Source organism: Ursus maritimus, unplaced genomic scaffold (genome assembly GCF_017311325.1).
Source record: "Ursus maritimus isolate PB19 unplaced genomic scaffold, ASM1731132v1 scaffold_27, whole genome shotgun sequence".
NCBI lineage: Eukaryota > Metazoa > Chordata > Mammalia > Carnivora > Ursidae > Ursus > Ursus maritimus.
Window position 1 is genome coordinate 37,345,591 of NW_024425230.1, and position 16,829 is coordinate 37,362,419.

Here is a 16,829-nt window from a genome sequence, read left to right on the forward strand (position 1 = left end):
CCCCCCCCCCCCGCCTACCTCCATCAAAAGCAGCGTTTCACAACCAAAGAAGAAATATAAAATGTATGTGTGGACCTGACGCGTGACCAGTACTTAGTAATTTGATATATACCTTAAGGCCTCAAATAAGTGGAATCATGTACTTGTGATCAGCAAATAGATACAGAGGTGTTTGGTATTTTCTTATCACCTATTATCAGATAGAAATATTTACACTAAAAGCTACTGTTCTTTATGCTTTCTATAATAGCTTAATAGCTAAATAAATAAAAGTTAAATAGCTTCTATATAGCTTTTATCTTAACAATTTCATTTTAATCTTTACAGTGTCGGAGAGCGAGAGTGCAAAAGGAAGTGCTGATTGTCTTCCTAAGCTCGATTATCAAAGTTCTTCCAGTATAGTTCGCCTCAGTGGTACAAATAACAACGGTGCTGATAAAATATCAGGAGAAAGCACAGGTGAGTGGAGTAGTATACCTCTTTTATGTGCAGAATATCTTGTAACTGTATGTCTAGTACGTTTTTTTAAGTCTTTATTCTCCAGGATTATTTTTTTATATATTTGTGTAGCCTCTCATTGTATAGCTTTAGTAACTTGAATTCTCTATTTTATAATATACTTCGTTCAAGCTTTTGTTATAACAACGTATAAGGACAAACCTACAAGCCACATACCATCTCTTGAGTTTAGACTGTTGGGACTTTCTAGAAGGGGAAAATGGGAACAGGTGAGATGGTACATTGGAGGGTAACTTACACCCCCAATTTTTAAATGAAGCATAGAGTTCTTTAATCTTTATTATTCCTATTTTTTCAGAGGCAAAAAGGACAGTCCTCAAGATAGTTTAGATAACAATACCTAGTATTTTTTCTTTTCAAAGTGCTTTTTGGGGCATCTGGGAGGCTCAGTCAGTTAGGCGTCCAGCTCTTGATATCGGCCCAGGTCATGATCTCAGGGTCATGGATCAAGCCCTCATCAGGCTCCACGCTCAGCGGGGAGTCTGCTTGAGATTCTCTCTTCCTCTCCCTCTGCCCCTCCCCTCTGCTTCATGCTCTGTAGCTCTTTCTAAAATGAATAAACAAAATCTTTTTTTTTAAAGTGCTTTTCATATTTTATGTTTACTAATACAGCAATGCTTATATTCATGAGGGGATGTTAGCACTATTTTAATGAGAAAACTAAGGCATAATCTGTCTGTTGGCAGGTCACATAAGTTATCAACTAGTTAAGGGAAAAGTCAGTTTAGGATTTGAGATAATACTTGGTCTCACAAATTTTTCATCAGATCATTTTTTGTGGGGTTAAATAGACATAACAGTCAAAGTTTCTAGTGTTACTAGTCTGCTTAGATGATATTTTATGTTGGTATTAGCTCAATTCTCTATCACGTATAATCTATACGAATCTTGAAGGGTGGAGCGGCTAGGCTGTAATCTGTGTTTATAATGGCCTTGCTGCAGTGCTGTCTGTTCTTCCAGCATAGTTAGATATGCCTCCAGCTCCGGGGTAGGCGAACTATGGCCCATAGGCCACACTGGGCCTGCAGCGTGTGTTTGTACAAGCCCGTGAGCGAAGAACAGTTTTTACATTTTTAAATGATTGAAGAAATGAGGAGAAGAATAGTATTTTGTGACGGAAGGCAAACTTCAGTGTTCACAAAGGTTTATTGGAGCACAATGACACTTAACTCATTTTCGTACTGTCTGGCTGCTTTTTCAGTCTATCAGCAGGGCTGAGTAGTTGCCACAGAGACTGCGTGGCCTGCAGAGACTAAAACATTTACTGTCTGGCTCTCAACAAAAACAGTGTGCAGACTCCCCTGCTCTAGCTCTCAAAAAAAAAAAGAAGTTAAATGATCTGTAACTCTCTTACTCTGCATTTCTTTCTTAAGTCATTGTTATAACTTAAACATTAAAATTTGTTTTCTTGGGATCATGGAATTGCCTCACAACCTAGTCATTGTCTAATTATAACCCGTAATAACTAGCCTCTGGTAGGCTTTGCCTTATTGTTCTTTCATACTGTCTACTCATGCTTGCCTTTTTCTGAAGATCTGCTTTTATGACCTCTCTGTTTTAATATGATTGTAAACCATGCTTTGATCCTGACATTTTGTCATAGTACTCAGCATCTGACTCATGATCGGGCTTTGGTTACCCTTTATGCTTAACAAGTCAGGTTTTAAAAGCCTGTAATAGAGGTTTTCTAGGTGTGAATTAGAGTTATTAGTTCATCTTTAAGATTTTGGGCTTGAAAGCATTCCCATCTGTTAAATTCTATGGGTTTATCACTACTGCCCAAGACTGTATGTGGGATTTATAGGAATACTTATTTTTCACTAACTTTTTTCTTATATACTAGTACATGCAAGGATTCAAAGCTTTTTTTAGGTTTATGTTTTGCAGTACAATATACGGATATTTTCTATGACTGTATATCCATATGTGTGTGTGTATGTACTATACATGTATCTAGCTAGCTAGCTATGTAGCTGATGGCTTCTAAAAGATATTGGAGTAGTTTAGCCAAAGAGATGTTTTCATGTTTAACTGAATATTGAAATAAAATCATTACCCTTCTAGTAGCTTCATGATTGTGTTGAGAATTTAACATTTTGATAAATGTATATTGAATCACTGACAACCACAAGAAAATTTACTCTGAAATAAAACCTACTCGGAGATGTTTTTCTAAGCCTAATTCTGGTTTTTGTTTAACTTTTTGTCTTTAGCTACCATATTTAGCTATAATATATCGTATTATAATACACTCTACTGTGTCATATTCTGGATTAGTCTATTGGTGGCAGTTGTTTCCCAGCAGACAGTGTTCATTCAGTAATTATTTCTTGAGCTCCTGCTATATGTAACCGGATGTCAGGTGTTTCTGGGGATATGATAAGGAACAACAACAAAAAAAACCCAAAAATATGGTCCAGTCCTTACCTTCATTGAGAAAGCAGGAGGGAGAGATGAGAAAACGTTAATCAAATAATCAAGTAAATGTAAAAATACTCTGAGATTAAATAATGTGAAGAAGGGCTGTAAGTTTCTACAAGACCGTATAATAAATAGATCTGTCCTGGGTTTGGGGGGACATTGGTCAGGGAAGACTTCCTTGGCAAATATGAACTTAGATGTAAAGTCTGAGTCAAAACGAATAAGAACAGGGGTTGCAAAGGAGGAATTGAGAGAGAGCATTCCAGGCAGAGGGAAGCAATCTGTGAAAGGCTATGTGGTAGGAAGGGATTATAGAACATTCTAAGTCTGAAAAGGGGCTAGTATTTCAGCTGGGAATTCTTTCAGTTTTAAGACTCAGAAAATATGATTAACAGTCTCTTACACATGTCAAGAGTTTTTTTTCTCAAATAAGAAATTCAAAGGTAGGGGCGCCTGGGTGCCTCAGTCGTTAAGCGTCTGCCTTCGGCTCAGGGCGTGATCCCAGCGTTCTGGGATCAAGCCCCGCATCGGGCTCCTCTGCTTGGAGCCTGCTTCTTCCTCTCCCCCTCCCCCTGCTTGTGTTCCCTCTCTCGCTGGCTGTCTCTCTCTCTGTCAAATAAATAAATAAAATCTTAAAAAAAAAAGAAAGAAGGAAATTCAAAGGTAAACAATTTGTTGCTCAAGGTGTTAATTCAAGGGCTTTGCCATCAGTTCTCCTGACCTAACCATATTTATAATAGGACCGCTGGCAACTTCGTGTATCACCTGTGTGTGTGAGGCAGAAAAAAAATGGGTAGGGGACCACCGGCCACTTCTATCCCCTTTTTTCAGAAAAGCAAAATTTTTCCAGAAACCTACAAAAACTAGCACTTGAACACTACTGGCGAGAATTATGTCATAGAACTGCCTGGAATTTAAGTAGTTTGTGTTCGAGGCATGCAGCATCCGGCGTAGTCTGGTGGAATTAGCATGCACATAAACCTAGGATTGGACCAACTTAACTGAAAATGGCCAGATAGTATTTTAGGTCTTGCAGACCACATACCGTTCTGTCACCTGTTCTTTTTTGTGGGTATGTGATTATAAACGTAAAAACCATTTGAGTCTGTACAAAAAGAAGCATAGTTTGCCAACCCCTGCTACAGTCTGATAGCCAGGTTTATTTGTCTTCAGTCCTTAACATGGTTTGGCTTTGCAAGGGGACCTCCTGCACAGCTATTTAAATGCAATCCCAGAGTTCTGTTTTAGGATTATAAGATTCCTCCAAGTCTTTGATGATATTTAATCTGTCAAGCAGAAGGTTTCCCAGAATATTAGAAGAAAGTATACTTTTGGTTTTTTATGCCCTTAGCCATAAGGTGATAAAGAAACAAAGAATAGACTTTACCTTTCTGCAATGCTATTTTCCTTGTTAATGGTATATGCTTATTACATTATTAGTTTGTAGGCTTTTACGATCGCCAATATTCCCTTTTATGTCCTATCCTATTACCTAAATGCATCACATGGCAGGAAAAAGGCACATTTTTCGTAATTGCCCTGTGATAGCACACTAGTTCTGTTGGAAAAGCACATGAAAAGAATAGTTGACAATACCGTACCTAGAATAATGCTTTAGAAGACTCCCACATAATAAGGACAACTAAAGTGACCAGAAATCGAGCTTTCTGTTTTCAGCACTGGTACTTGAGTATAATTTGGCAAAAAGCAGTGAAAGGTTTCTGAGTAGAAAATAGCCATTCATATTTAACTGGTATAAACTTGCAAACCATGTGTAAAATAAAGGTAAAATTATTTAGCCACATCTATAGTCATATTTAGAGTTTTTTTAAATAATTTTTATACGTGGATAAAGCTAACATAGCTGCCTTTTATTTGGTTTGGTTTAGTGTTTTTGGTTTTGTTTTCATTTTTATAGGCAGAAGACCCAGAATCTCAAGGTCATACAGTTCAACCACAATTGTATAACCACTGTTTAATCAATTTAGTGAAATTAATATAAATTTATTATTATTATTAAATATAAGAAAGGTGCATTTTTAAAACTTTTTCTTTTTTTTTTTTTAAGATTTTTTTAATTTGTTTATTCGACAGAGATAGAGACAGCCAGCGAGAGAGGGAACACAAGCAGGGGGAGTGGGAGAGGAAGAAGCAGGTTCATAGCGGAAGAGCCTGATGTGGGGCTCGATCCCATAACGCTGGGATCACGCCCTGAGCCGAAGGCAGACGCTTAACCGCTGTGCCACCCAGGCGCCCCTTAAAACTTTTTCTTTGCGTACACACAGCGTCACCTTAGTTTCAGTGTACAGCATAGTGATTCAGTTTCTCTCTGGGTATGCTGTGCTCACCACAGGTGTAGTTACCATGTGTCACCATACAACACGATTGCAGTACCACTGGCCATATTCCCTGTGCTATGCCTTTTATTCCCATGACTTATTTATTCTTCAGCTGAAAGCCTGTATCTCCCACTCCAAGAAAGGTAAATATTAATCTTAATTTATAAGGTTTAAAAAGCAGTACATGCTTATGTCTCAGAGCATACCCTTTATAGCTAGTGGGATTTGAATCCCACTTCCATCACTTAAGGACTGGATAACTCTGGGCTAGCTAATTCATCTCTCTGAGTGTCAGTTTCTTCTCACCCCATAAGGATGTTGATATGATTACAGTAGGTAATGTGAATGAAGTGCCTAGTTATAGTGTCTGTCAAATAGCAGGCACTTAGCGAGTACTCGGTATTATCATTTTCATTACTAGTGTTTTAAATATTTAAGACATCTTATATCTGCACGTTACATTTTTCATGGCTAAAAACACTTTTCTTGGTTTTCAGAAAGCACATCTGAGCTGCTCTTACTATCATCTTTTGAGGGTACAAATGAAACAGGAGACAGTCAAAGTAGGTGCTTCAGGAAAAGACATAAAAGTGACGACGAACCTAATTTGCAGCAGCGACTCTCCTGGGAAAGCAGAAACCGCAATCTTAGTGGAGGAGTATTGATGGGACTTATGCTCAATAGAATCAACCAGGAAGCAAGCCCTGGAGATATGGTTGAAAAACTAGGAGCCGATGCAAAAATTCTTTCAAACGTTATTTCAAAAAGCACAAGACCAACTAGTCTTGATATTGGAAAGCCACCTTTAAGATCAAAAAGAGACAGTCTCGAAAAGGAATCTAGTGATGATGATACACCTTTCTATGGTTCTAATTGTTTGGCGGATAAAGTGGATTCTCCTGTTATTTTTGATTTGGAAGACTTAGACAGTGAGGCAGATGGATCAAAAGTGGGGTACCCTGTTTCACAAAATCCCAAGAGGATTCAGCGTATGAGCAGCAGCTTTTCAGCAAAACCTTCTGAAAAAACTGATGTTGCCACAGGATTTGATCCCCTCTCTCTTCTGGTTGCCGAGACCGAGCAGCAGCAAAAGGAGGAGGAGGAAGAGGATGATGAAGACAGCAAGAGCGTTTCAACTCCGTCCGCCAGGCGTGACTTAGCCGAAGAGATTGTGATGTATATGAGTAACATGAGCGGCCCTCCGGCCAGCCGCACGCAGAGCGTCGATTTACAGCGGGCGTGCGATGGCAAGTCAGCCAGCAAGAGAAGCCCGCCGCCGGCCAAGGCATGCAGAAGGTCTAGCCTGCCTCCCCAGTCTCCGAGGCCGGTGAGACTTACCAAGTCTAGAAGTTACACAAAAACCGAGGAGAGACCACGGGACAGACTCTGGTCTTCTCCAGCCTTCTCACCTTCTTGCCCATTTAGGGAAGAATCTCAAGATTCATCACCTTCATTTAATTTAGACACACTGCTGGTACCTAAACTAGATGTTCTAAGGAACAGTATGTTCACTGCTGGGAAAGGAGTTGCAGAGAAAGCCAGCAAATGGTATTCAAGATTCACCATGTACACCACGTCATCTAAAGTAAGTTCTCTTCACGTTTTCTACTTTCCCTTCTACCTTCCTCCACCACCAAAAGTCCTTTTCTTGCAAAAATGTCCCTTTTTACCATGCTCCTTAAACACAACTTTACCAAAAAGGACTCTGGATGCATAAGGTTTTTCAGTATCAGAATTTGGACTTGGATAATAAGGAATGAAAATTCTCTAAGGTTATGTTTATAGTACAGTTTTAAAAGAAAATGATTTGTAGCTCGAGTAAAAATCAGTGTTATATGAAAATGCTTACGGAGCTTTATTATTGCCTTCAAAATGCAGATTTTTTTTCAGGTAGTGTCCAGCATGCCTTCAGAAATTACCGGCTGGTTTTTCCTCCTAGTTAGGATGGAGTAGCTTGTGATAGACCTATATACATATCTCCCAAGAGCAGACAGCTAAATGAATTATGAAGTATCTGTTTAAAGTAATCAGAGAATTGCTAAAGCAACTAGAAAGCAGAGGCGTAAGAGTATAGCAGAGAGTTGCAGAGATGAGCGGGAATTTCCACGGCTGCTTTTCCCCTGAGGGTGTTTGTTGATTCCCAGCACAGAGCAAGGGGTTGCAAATCCGGGTTTTGCCTTAGAGGACTGAGGAGAGGTGAGGGGGACACAGAGCTTTGGGGATCTTGTGGAGCTGGAGAGACAAAATTGGAGACTTGAGGGTCCTCAGATACACCAGTTTTTTCCTTCAGGACATTTTCCAAATACTGATCCTGCATAAGACAGGAAGCTAAAAAGGTAAGCAAAAACTCTCTGACAAATGAGAGTTTTCAGCAGTTTCATGGTGTTGGGAATAGAGTCACAAAGAGTTCATAAATTCCAGGGGTGGGGGTGGGGGTAGAAGCCAGGGGAGCTTTGGTAAACACACGGAGCCCTTTTGAGAAGTCCTGCAGAGCTGTGCCTTTAGGAGTGTTGGCAAACCAGAGTTGGACTGCACCTGACCAAAACTACAACCTAGGCTTGACTCAGCTCGGCCTGTGACTAGATGAAGATAAGCAGACTTTATCTAACCCACGAAAGACTGTGCCCTTTCTGGGGGAGCAGAATATCATCTGGAGTCCTTATAATTTTTTATGTATAATTTTTATATTATTTAATTAAAAATAGCTATACCAAGAGACAGGGCCATAACTAAAAAACAAAAGAAAAATTCAGGTGATCCTAGTATTTAAATTAGCAAGTGCCTTCGAAATGATTTTAATATGTTCAAGAAAATCAAGGGAAAGCTGCAAGGGTAGAAAATTTCACCATATAATTATCTATTAAAAGGAATCAAGTATAAATTCTAGAACCAAAAAAGATATGAAATTAAGAATGGAGTAGTTGGATTTAACAGCAGACAAAACACAGAAAAAAAGTTTGTAAACTAGGTGGAAACTCGGTAGAAAATATTCACTCTGAAACAGATTGGAAATCAAATGAAAAATAAAAAAAGGAATGTGGGATTTAGTGAAAATGTCTAACATTGATGTAATTGAGTTCCAGAAGAAGACACAATGAGATAGAAAGAACATTTAAATAGTGAATTGCTGAAAATTTTACTGAAATGATTAAAGATGGCAACTCACATATTTAGAAGATCTACAAATGTCAAGCAGAATAAATGCAAAGAAAACTATACTTACGCATCTAATTTTAAAATAGATGGGAATGGAATACAAAGACAAAATCTTGAAAGGAGCCAGAGAAAAGATCTATCTTACCTTCAAATGGAACGACAGTAAGAAACTGCCACTTGTCTTTCTGAACAGAAATTTTGATGTCAGGAGACCATGGAAAGATACCTTTTAAGCACCGAAACACAAAAGCTGCCACCCTATTTTCCTACATCCAGCAAATATCATCTTTAAAAAGGAGGGTGAGGGTGCGCCTGGGTGGTTCAATCAGTTGAGCTTCACAGGACTCTTGGTTTCAGCTCAGGTCGTGATCTTAGGGTTGTGGGGTCAGGCTCCAACTCTTTCCCTCTGACCTTTCCCCCACTCACCCAGGGTGTGTGTGTGTGTGTGTACGCACACGTGCGCTTGCTCGCTCGCTCTCTAAAATAAATAAATAAGTCTTATAAATAAAAATAAAAATGAGGGTGACAGTCCTAACTCCACTGTGGAAACAAAGCTGCTAAAGCCCATCCCTCCCACTGATTATAACTAAAAACCCTGGATAAAACATAAAAAACAACTATCTAAGGATTCTGAAGAAGCAGGCAGATCGTGGGGAGGGACCCAGACAGAGGTGAATTCCCCATTTTCTTTTCTCGTGCATCTTTGCCACAAGAGCAGTGTGGTGTGGCAGCCCTGGCAGCTGAAACGTCAAGAGAAACCCCCTAGTTCCTGGACAGAGGAGCCAGAGAAGGACATTTGTGGGCTGGAGAGTTTGAGGGGAATCTAAGAGAAGGGGATTCCCAGATTCTGTGAATGGCCCACACGAGTGTCAGCCTAGCTCTTGAGCTACACATAACATGGGATAAAGGTGAACCAGCAGAGACGAGTCTCTCTCTCTTTTTTTTTTTTTTTAAGATTTTATTTATTTGACAGATAGAGAGGCAGCGAGAGAGGGAACACAAGCAGGGGGAGTGGGAGAGGGAGAAGCAGGCTTCCCGCTGAGCAGGGAGCCCGATGCGGGGCTCGACCCCAGAATGCTGGGATCATGACCTGAGCCAAAGGCAGACACTTAATGACTGAGCCACCCAGGTGCCCCGAGAAACGAGTCTTACAGGACTAAACTAAGAATTAAGTCACTGCCTACAAAAATTGAAACACAAATTACAGTCTGAACATAACTTTGTCAGTAACAAAGCCTGCTGTAACAAAAGCATCAGTATTCTCCAAGAGATTATAACCGTATCCATACCACACAACATAACATTCACACTGCCAAAATAAAATCCAGAATTACTTGATAAAGAACCAGGAAAATGTGACCCAGCTCCCAAGGGAAAGACAACCCTGAGATGACACAGATGTTGAAATTATTCTGACAGAAACTCTGAAGCAGCTATTATAACTAGATTCCCTGAAGTTAAAGAAAAACACATTTGAAATAAATGAAAAGTAAGGAATTGTCAGCAAGAAATAGAAACTATTTTTTAAAACACATTTTATAACTAAAAAATACACTCTGAAGTAAAGTCATTGGATGGTTCAGTAGCAGAATGGAGAAGATAGAGGAAAGAATCTGTGAACTTGAAGACTGAATAATAGAAATCGTCCAACTAGAAGAACAGAGAGAGAAAAGATTTTAAAAAAATGAACAGAGCCTCAGAGACTTGTGGGACAGTATCAAAAGGAATAACATATAATTGGAATTCCAGAAGTATTAGAGAGAAAGATTGTGGTAGAAAAGATACCTGAAGAAATAAAGAATGGAGAACTAAATAAGAAATAACTTCCCAAATTTGGTGAAGGATTTAGATTTACAGATATAAGAGGCTCGGTAAACTATAGACAGGATAAACTCAGGGAAAACCACTTCTACGCTAAAAACCACTGCTAAAAAGCAAAGACATCCATCTGCTAATAAAATGGCTGCCAGGAGGAAAAAATTAAAAAATCTTGAGAACTGTTAAAGAAAAATGACACATCACCTACAGAGAAATAAGGATTTGAATAACCATGTATATTTTACTACAATCCATGGAGGAAAGAATACATTAGAATGACACCTTGCAATTGTTAAAAGACCTGTCAACCCAGAATTCGATATCCAGTGAAAATATTCTTCAGGGGGAAAGGTGAAATAAAAACATTTTCAGATAAAAGAAGAGAATTCCTGGCCAGCAGACCTGTTATATGAGATATGCTAAAGTAAGTTCTTCAGGCTGAAGAAAAATAATACCACAAAGAAAACTGGACCTGTAAGAATGAAGGAAGAACAGAATACATGGCAAATAGTTAATATAAAAGACTACTTTTTTACCTCTTAAGTAATTGCCCAAAACAAAAATTATAACATTATCTTATGGAATATTCAATATATGTACATGTTTTACAGTGATAACGGGATTCACTCTGCTGACATTCATTATAGTTATTTTATTATATACCAAGTGGTACAATGCTAACTTTAAGTAGACTGTCAGTGACTGGGTGGGCATGATTCCCAGAGCACCCACTTTTAAAAATACAATGAGATATAGCAGAAAAGCCAATACAAATATTCAAATAATCCTAAAAATAACAACTCCACACACATACACACAAACATGACTAGAAAAAAATAAATTATCCGAGCAGTAGAATTATAGATACTTAAATTTTTTTTGCTTTATACAGAAATTCCTGTTGACCAGATTTTCTTAACGTATTGTTGGTATAACCAGAAAAACATTTAACTTACACTTTGGTGTTCTCAAAAATGAAAATTGGAAATACATTTCTTGGAAACCTACGTTATTATGGAAAATAATAAAATGTAAACATACATGAAATTTTAAAAGAATAAAATGCAATTCTAATAGTATCATCCTGGGCTGGGATTCACAGGGAGGAAAATGAACAGTACATGAAGCTTCAGAGTCAGCAAGGGTATCTTACCAACAGGTATCTCTACTTTGATCTAACTTTTAAAAATGCTGTCTAAATTATTTCCTCCCCATGTTTGTCCAAATTAATAGCCGTTGTAAAACTGGTTGTTTTCTTTCTATAGATGTAGTTGATTAACTGATCATCTGAGTGATTAGGCATTTCCTTTGCCTTAGGAGTGACATTTTAAATAATTAAATTTAAATATGAAGGAAATTAAGCTTATAATTATGTCCTTAGGATCAAAGTTCTGATCGTACCAGTCTTTCTTCAGTGGGAGCCCAGGATTCTGAATCTACCTCTTTAACAGATGAAGATGTTTGCCATGAGTTGGAAGGAGCCACTTCCTCCCAAGAGAGCAGTGCCACTTCAGGGACTAAGGGAATTGATTTCAGCAGAACAAGCCTGGAAAGTTCTGCCTCCTTAGAAGGTTTGTCCAGTTTGGTCATACTGCATTTATATGTGGTACCTTTACTTTTTTCTCCTTTGTTTTAATTTTGTAAAAGATTTGCATGGCTCCAAAGTCAAAACAATAAGAACCAAGGCACTTTTAGAGAGGTCTACCTTCCATCCCCACCCCTTCATCTTATTTTCTCCCTATGCCTAGAGGTAACCATTTTCATTCATTGTGGTTTATCCTTCTATTGTTATTTCTTTAAAAATATAGGGATATATGAGTGAGTGTTCTTACTACCTCCTTGTCTTCTCACTCAGAAAGTAACGTCCTTTCCCACTCCTTTTTTATTTTTTTGCCACACAGAGGTTTTTAATTTTATGTCATCAAATTTATCAGTGCTTCCCTACTGCTTCTGGATGTGGAGGTATGGGGAAAGATGTCCCCTTCCCTAGGTTCACCAGTGTTTTCTTCTGACACTTCTTTGGTTTTCTTTTTAACATTTTCTGAGATCAACAGACTTTTTCTGTAAAGGACCGTATCTTAAATATTTTAGGTTTTGTGGGCCACACACCTCTCTGTCACGTATTCTTTTTTATCGTTTTCTTTTTCTAACACTTTAAAATGTAAAAACCATTCTTAGCTTGTGGCCATACACAAGTAGATTTGACCCCCGATTTAGATATTTAATCCATTTGAAATTTATCATAGGATATGGTGTGAGGAAGAGATGCATTATAATATTTTTTGATGTGCGCCTTTGATACTTTAAAAAGCTTTTATTGTAGGGACTTTCAAATGTACACAGAAGTAGAAAGAATGGCACAGTGAACCCCCATTTACCCTTTACCCAATTACAACAGTTATCAACAAATAGCCAATCTGGTTTTATTTTCCCCCTCCTATAGTACTACCATTTTTTTCCTTGCCTACTTGATTATTTCAAAGTAACTCCCAGACAGCATATAATTTTATTCATTAATGCTTCCATATGTAGCTCTAAAATATAAGGACTTTAATGTTTTATATGTTAAAAAAAATGGAATTCAGCCAAATAAATTTGAAGATCTCACTGGCATTACTAAACAATTCATGAATTAGGCAGCATCCCATCTAGCAAGTAGAGGGGAGCTCCAAGGAACTGTACAAAATGGAGCGTTTTTATAGAAGAAGGGTGAGGCAAGAAAGTTATTAGCAAAAGAGAAAGATATTCCAGGCAAAATCACTTTCCCTTAGGGGGAAGGGCAGGGGGGCTTATCACGCAGATTCCTTCATCTTCCTTTGCGAGATGGAGAGGGCCCATGTGGCGGACTCCCAAGCACTGGTCAGAAAATTCCTGACTGACTGGTTAAGACTACACTCTGAGGAAGGTTGAAACTGCAATTAGATTAGGTGTTAAGCCCCTGTTGGGAACTCAGCCTAAGTGATGCCATTTTGGGCCAGTGGGTTTTTGTTTTTTGGGGTTTTTTTCCCAAAAAATTGTTTAAACATTTTTTTAATTATTTGATAAACTTATTTTTAATTTTATTAATGTTACTCATGTAATGTGTACACTTTTATGTATGTAAATACATTTCAGAAATTGAGGACACCCGAGTAACCAGCACTTAGATCAAAAAACAGAACGTTAACAATATCCAGAACCTCTTCTCATGTGCACATGTGGTCACTGCCCCCTTCACAGATAAACATCTCTTCTAACACTGTGTGTTAGCATGGTCTGTTTGGAACATGGACAGTATGTATCTTTTTGAAGCATTCATTTTTTGAAAACGTAATTGTAATGCTATATTTTTTAATGTTTTGATATAATATTTTATATCAAATATTTATTTAGTTTAGATTTTCACAGTTATCTCATAAAGCTCCTTTTATAGGTGGTTTGTTCAAATTGGGATCCAGACAAGGTCCCCTTGTTGCATTTGGCTGAGATGTCTGTTAACTTCCTCTTTGTTCCCTCTCTTTGTCTCCCCCTTGTCATCCATTCATGAAGAAGTTGGGTGATTAGCCCCCTTTTTTTAACATACAAGAACAGTTTGTTGTGCTAAGAAATAAACCTCACAACCTGATTCCTGTTTATTAAAATGAATCTTTGGTGCTCTGGCTTAATTGGATGTAAAAGGGAGGCTGCCCGCATAACTGATTTCATTAGGCAAGCCTGATAGAAGGTACGAGAAAGCAGTTCTGAACTAGCTTTAGCAGAGAGGGATTACAGAGGGTTGTGGGGAACCATCAGGGGAAGTACTGCAATCACCACCAGCTGTAAGCAGCTTACAGGTTGATGGAGGTTCAGCCCTCTCTGTCCCTCTCAACCCCTCTGTGAAGCCGGCCTAGGACCAGTGGTGGTAGCCCTAGAGGTCTCTTCTTTTCCCATCGTCGTTTATTTACTGAAGCATCGGGCCATTAGTCTGGACTATGCTGACTGCATCCCTATGATCGTGACGCTGGAGAGTGAGGTTCTTGTCTCACGGAGTTGAAGAATGAATCTTGTGGATAAAGGAGAGTGAGTAAAGCAATAAAGTTTTATTAAGCAAGGATACAAAAAAGGCTCTCAGGAGTGAGAGGGGTCCCGCTGGAGTTGCCAACGTGGGCCTCCACTGACAGTGTTTTATTTAGAACTGACCAGGGAGCTTGTGGCCTTATTCTTGCGACGTGTTGGTTTGAATAAGGGCTGGTGATAACATCTTTAATGGCTTACTTCTCCTTTGTGGTCTGGTTATTCTTTGTTGGTCACAATGTGACTGCCATTAAAGACCCCACCTCTGATGCCCAGGGGAGGGTGGTCTGGTTTGTTCCCTTATCTCTAGTTTCCTTATGCCTCAGCATTTCTGGGATTTCTGTGAGCCTGATCACGTAGCCCCCTACGTGTCTCTCCCTACTTAGCCCCGCCTGTCCCTTACTCAGTGAGACCCTTTAGATGTATATCGGTGGCTCATATGCTTGGGGGACATTTGCCAACATGTATCTGGGGGGGAGCGGGTAGAGATAAAGGAAGTTTCCAAAGGAATTTTTGTATGTTAAAGTAGACTTACAGGATCCTGGGGGTCGGACTAAGATTGCCTTTTGCCCTGAGCAAAGTGTAACCATCCGGGCAGTTGGGTCCCTAGAGGAAGGTCACTCTGCCCACCTCAAGGACTAGTCAATGGGCTGCAAGTAGTAAGGAAATTTAATAATTTTCTTCTGCCTTTGTTTCCCACATCAGTTGGTGTTTAACATGCTTTTTCCTGTCTTCTCTGTTTCTTGTGAACTGGTAGTTTATCCCATTACTTATTTTTTTTTACCTTTCTTTATAAAAATGTGAAGCACTTATTCATAACACTTAGTAACTACTGAGAAAAGAAAAAAGAAAAGGAATAGATTACCTCCAGTTTTACTAAGAAGTTATAGCCATTGTCAACAATTGATTTGACCACAGAACTCCCCTTCCTTTTTGTTGTTGTTGTTGTTTTAATACCTACTGATACCCATTACTCTTAAGAATATATTTGGAAATTCTTCCCTCATGGTTAAGAACAAGATTACTGTACCAGATCTTAAAAGATCCTGAGAAGACAGAGAATCGCCAGTAAATCTTTTTATGATTGGAAATAAAATTAGCTATTTTGTATGTTTTAGACCTTAGAACTATACACATTCTTGTATTTTAAACATGGAAAAAGAGAAACAGCAAATTAGTAATTACAAATGCCTGGAATGCCTTGTAGCCTGTACCCACAAAGTACTTCGTAAGTGAGTAGCCTGTACCCACAAAGTACTTCATAAGTGAGTAATGAAGCTGGGGCTTCCCACCGCTCGCTTGTGGGAAGCCGTAGAGTCAGAGCCCATTTCCTTTCGGTTGTACTCAAAACAAAAATGCGTGCCTTTTTTATTTGTTTTTTTCTTAAATTACCTTTGCTATTTTGAATAGAACAGTTGGACATTTTCTCAGAGAACTTATGGAGGTAAAAGATTTTCGTATCCTTTCTCATGAATTGTAATGGTTTTGCTCTTTGTTTTTTATTAATGAACAGGATCCCTGTCCAAGTTTGCCTTACCTGGGAAATCAGAAGTGACATCTTCCTGCAACACGAGTAATACAAATATCTTCCAGAACTATGCAATGGAGGTACGATTTTAATCCAGAGAGCGGCTTCCTGTACTACGTACGCTGCCTCTAAAACGTACATTCCTGAAGTGCTCACGATCAGGGGTAGAGAAATAAAAAGTTAAATATGTAGCATCTGCAAATTTTGGAGTGTATATTGCAACTGAATAAACTTAAAATATCCAGTATTTCAGAATACTGAAGTCCTACAGCTTCATCTCTGTTTGGGAAAGTCCCATGCTTCCTTTGGGGTTTATCAACATAGAAAAGCATTACCATTGTCAGTATTTCTAGTTATCCCTTATTTTTTCTATGTTCTCTTTGAACTTTTATTTCTCATCTGAACCTCTTAAAAACTAACTCTGAAAAATAGACAAGGCAAGAAACAACAATTGTTGGAGAGGATGTGGAGAAAGGGGATCCCTCCTACATTGTTGGTGGGAATGCAAGTTGGTACAGCCACTCTGGAAAACAGTGTGGAGGTCCCTTAAAAAGTTAAAAATTGAGCTACCCTATGATCCAGCCCTTGCACTACTGGGTGTTTACCCCAAAGATACAGACGTAGTGAAGAGAAGGGCCATATGCACCCCAATGTTCATAGCAGCAATGTCCACAATAGCTAAATCGTGGAAGGAGCCGAGATGCCCTTCAACAGATGACTGGATCAATAAGTTGTGGTCCATATATACAATGGAATATTACTCAGCTATCAGAAAGAACGAGTTCTCAACATTTGCTACAACACGGACGGCACTGGAGGAGATAATGCTAAGTGAAATAAGTCAAGCAGAGAAAGACAACTATCATATGATTTCTCTCATCTATGGAACATAAGAACTAGGATGATCGGTAGGGGAAGAAAGGGATAAAGAAGGGGGGGTAATCAGAAGGGGGAATGAAACATGAGAGACAATGGACTCTGAGAAACAAACTGAGGACTTCGGGGGGGGGGGGGGG

The 16,829-nt window shown here is 38.8% G+C and overlaps 1 protein-coding gene across 8 annotated transcripts in view; it reads left to right on the forward strand.

The window, feature by feature from the left end:
• Positions 1-16,829, forward strand: part of DENND4A (DENN domain containing 4A) — a 146,534-nt gene that overhangs the window by 112,353 nt on the left and 17,352 nt on the right. For all 8 annotated transcript variants that reach the window (XM_040643083.1, XM_008708568.2, XM_040643085.1 and 5 more), the window contains 4 exons: positions 328-459; positions 5,777-6,864; positions 11,635-11,824; positions 15,799-15,893. In XM_040643083.1, coding sequence (XP_040499017.1) covers positions 328-459; positions 5,777-6,864; positions 11,635-11,824; positions 15,799-15,893 — 1,505 coding nt within the window. The remainder of the gene's footprint in view (positions 1-327; positions 460-5,776; positions 6,865-11,634; positions 11,825-15,798; positions 15,894-16,829) is intronic.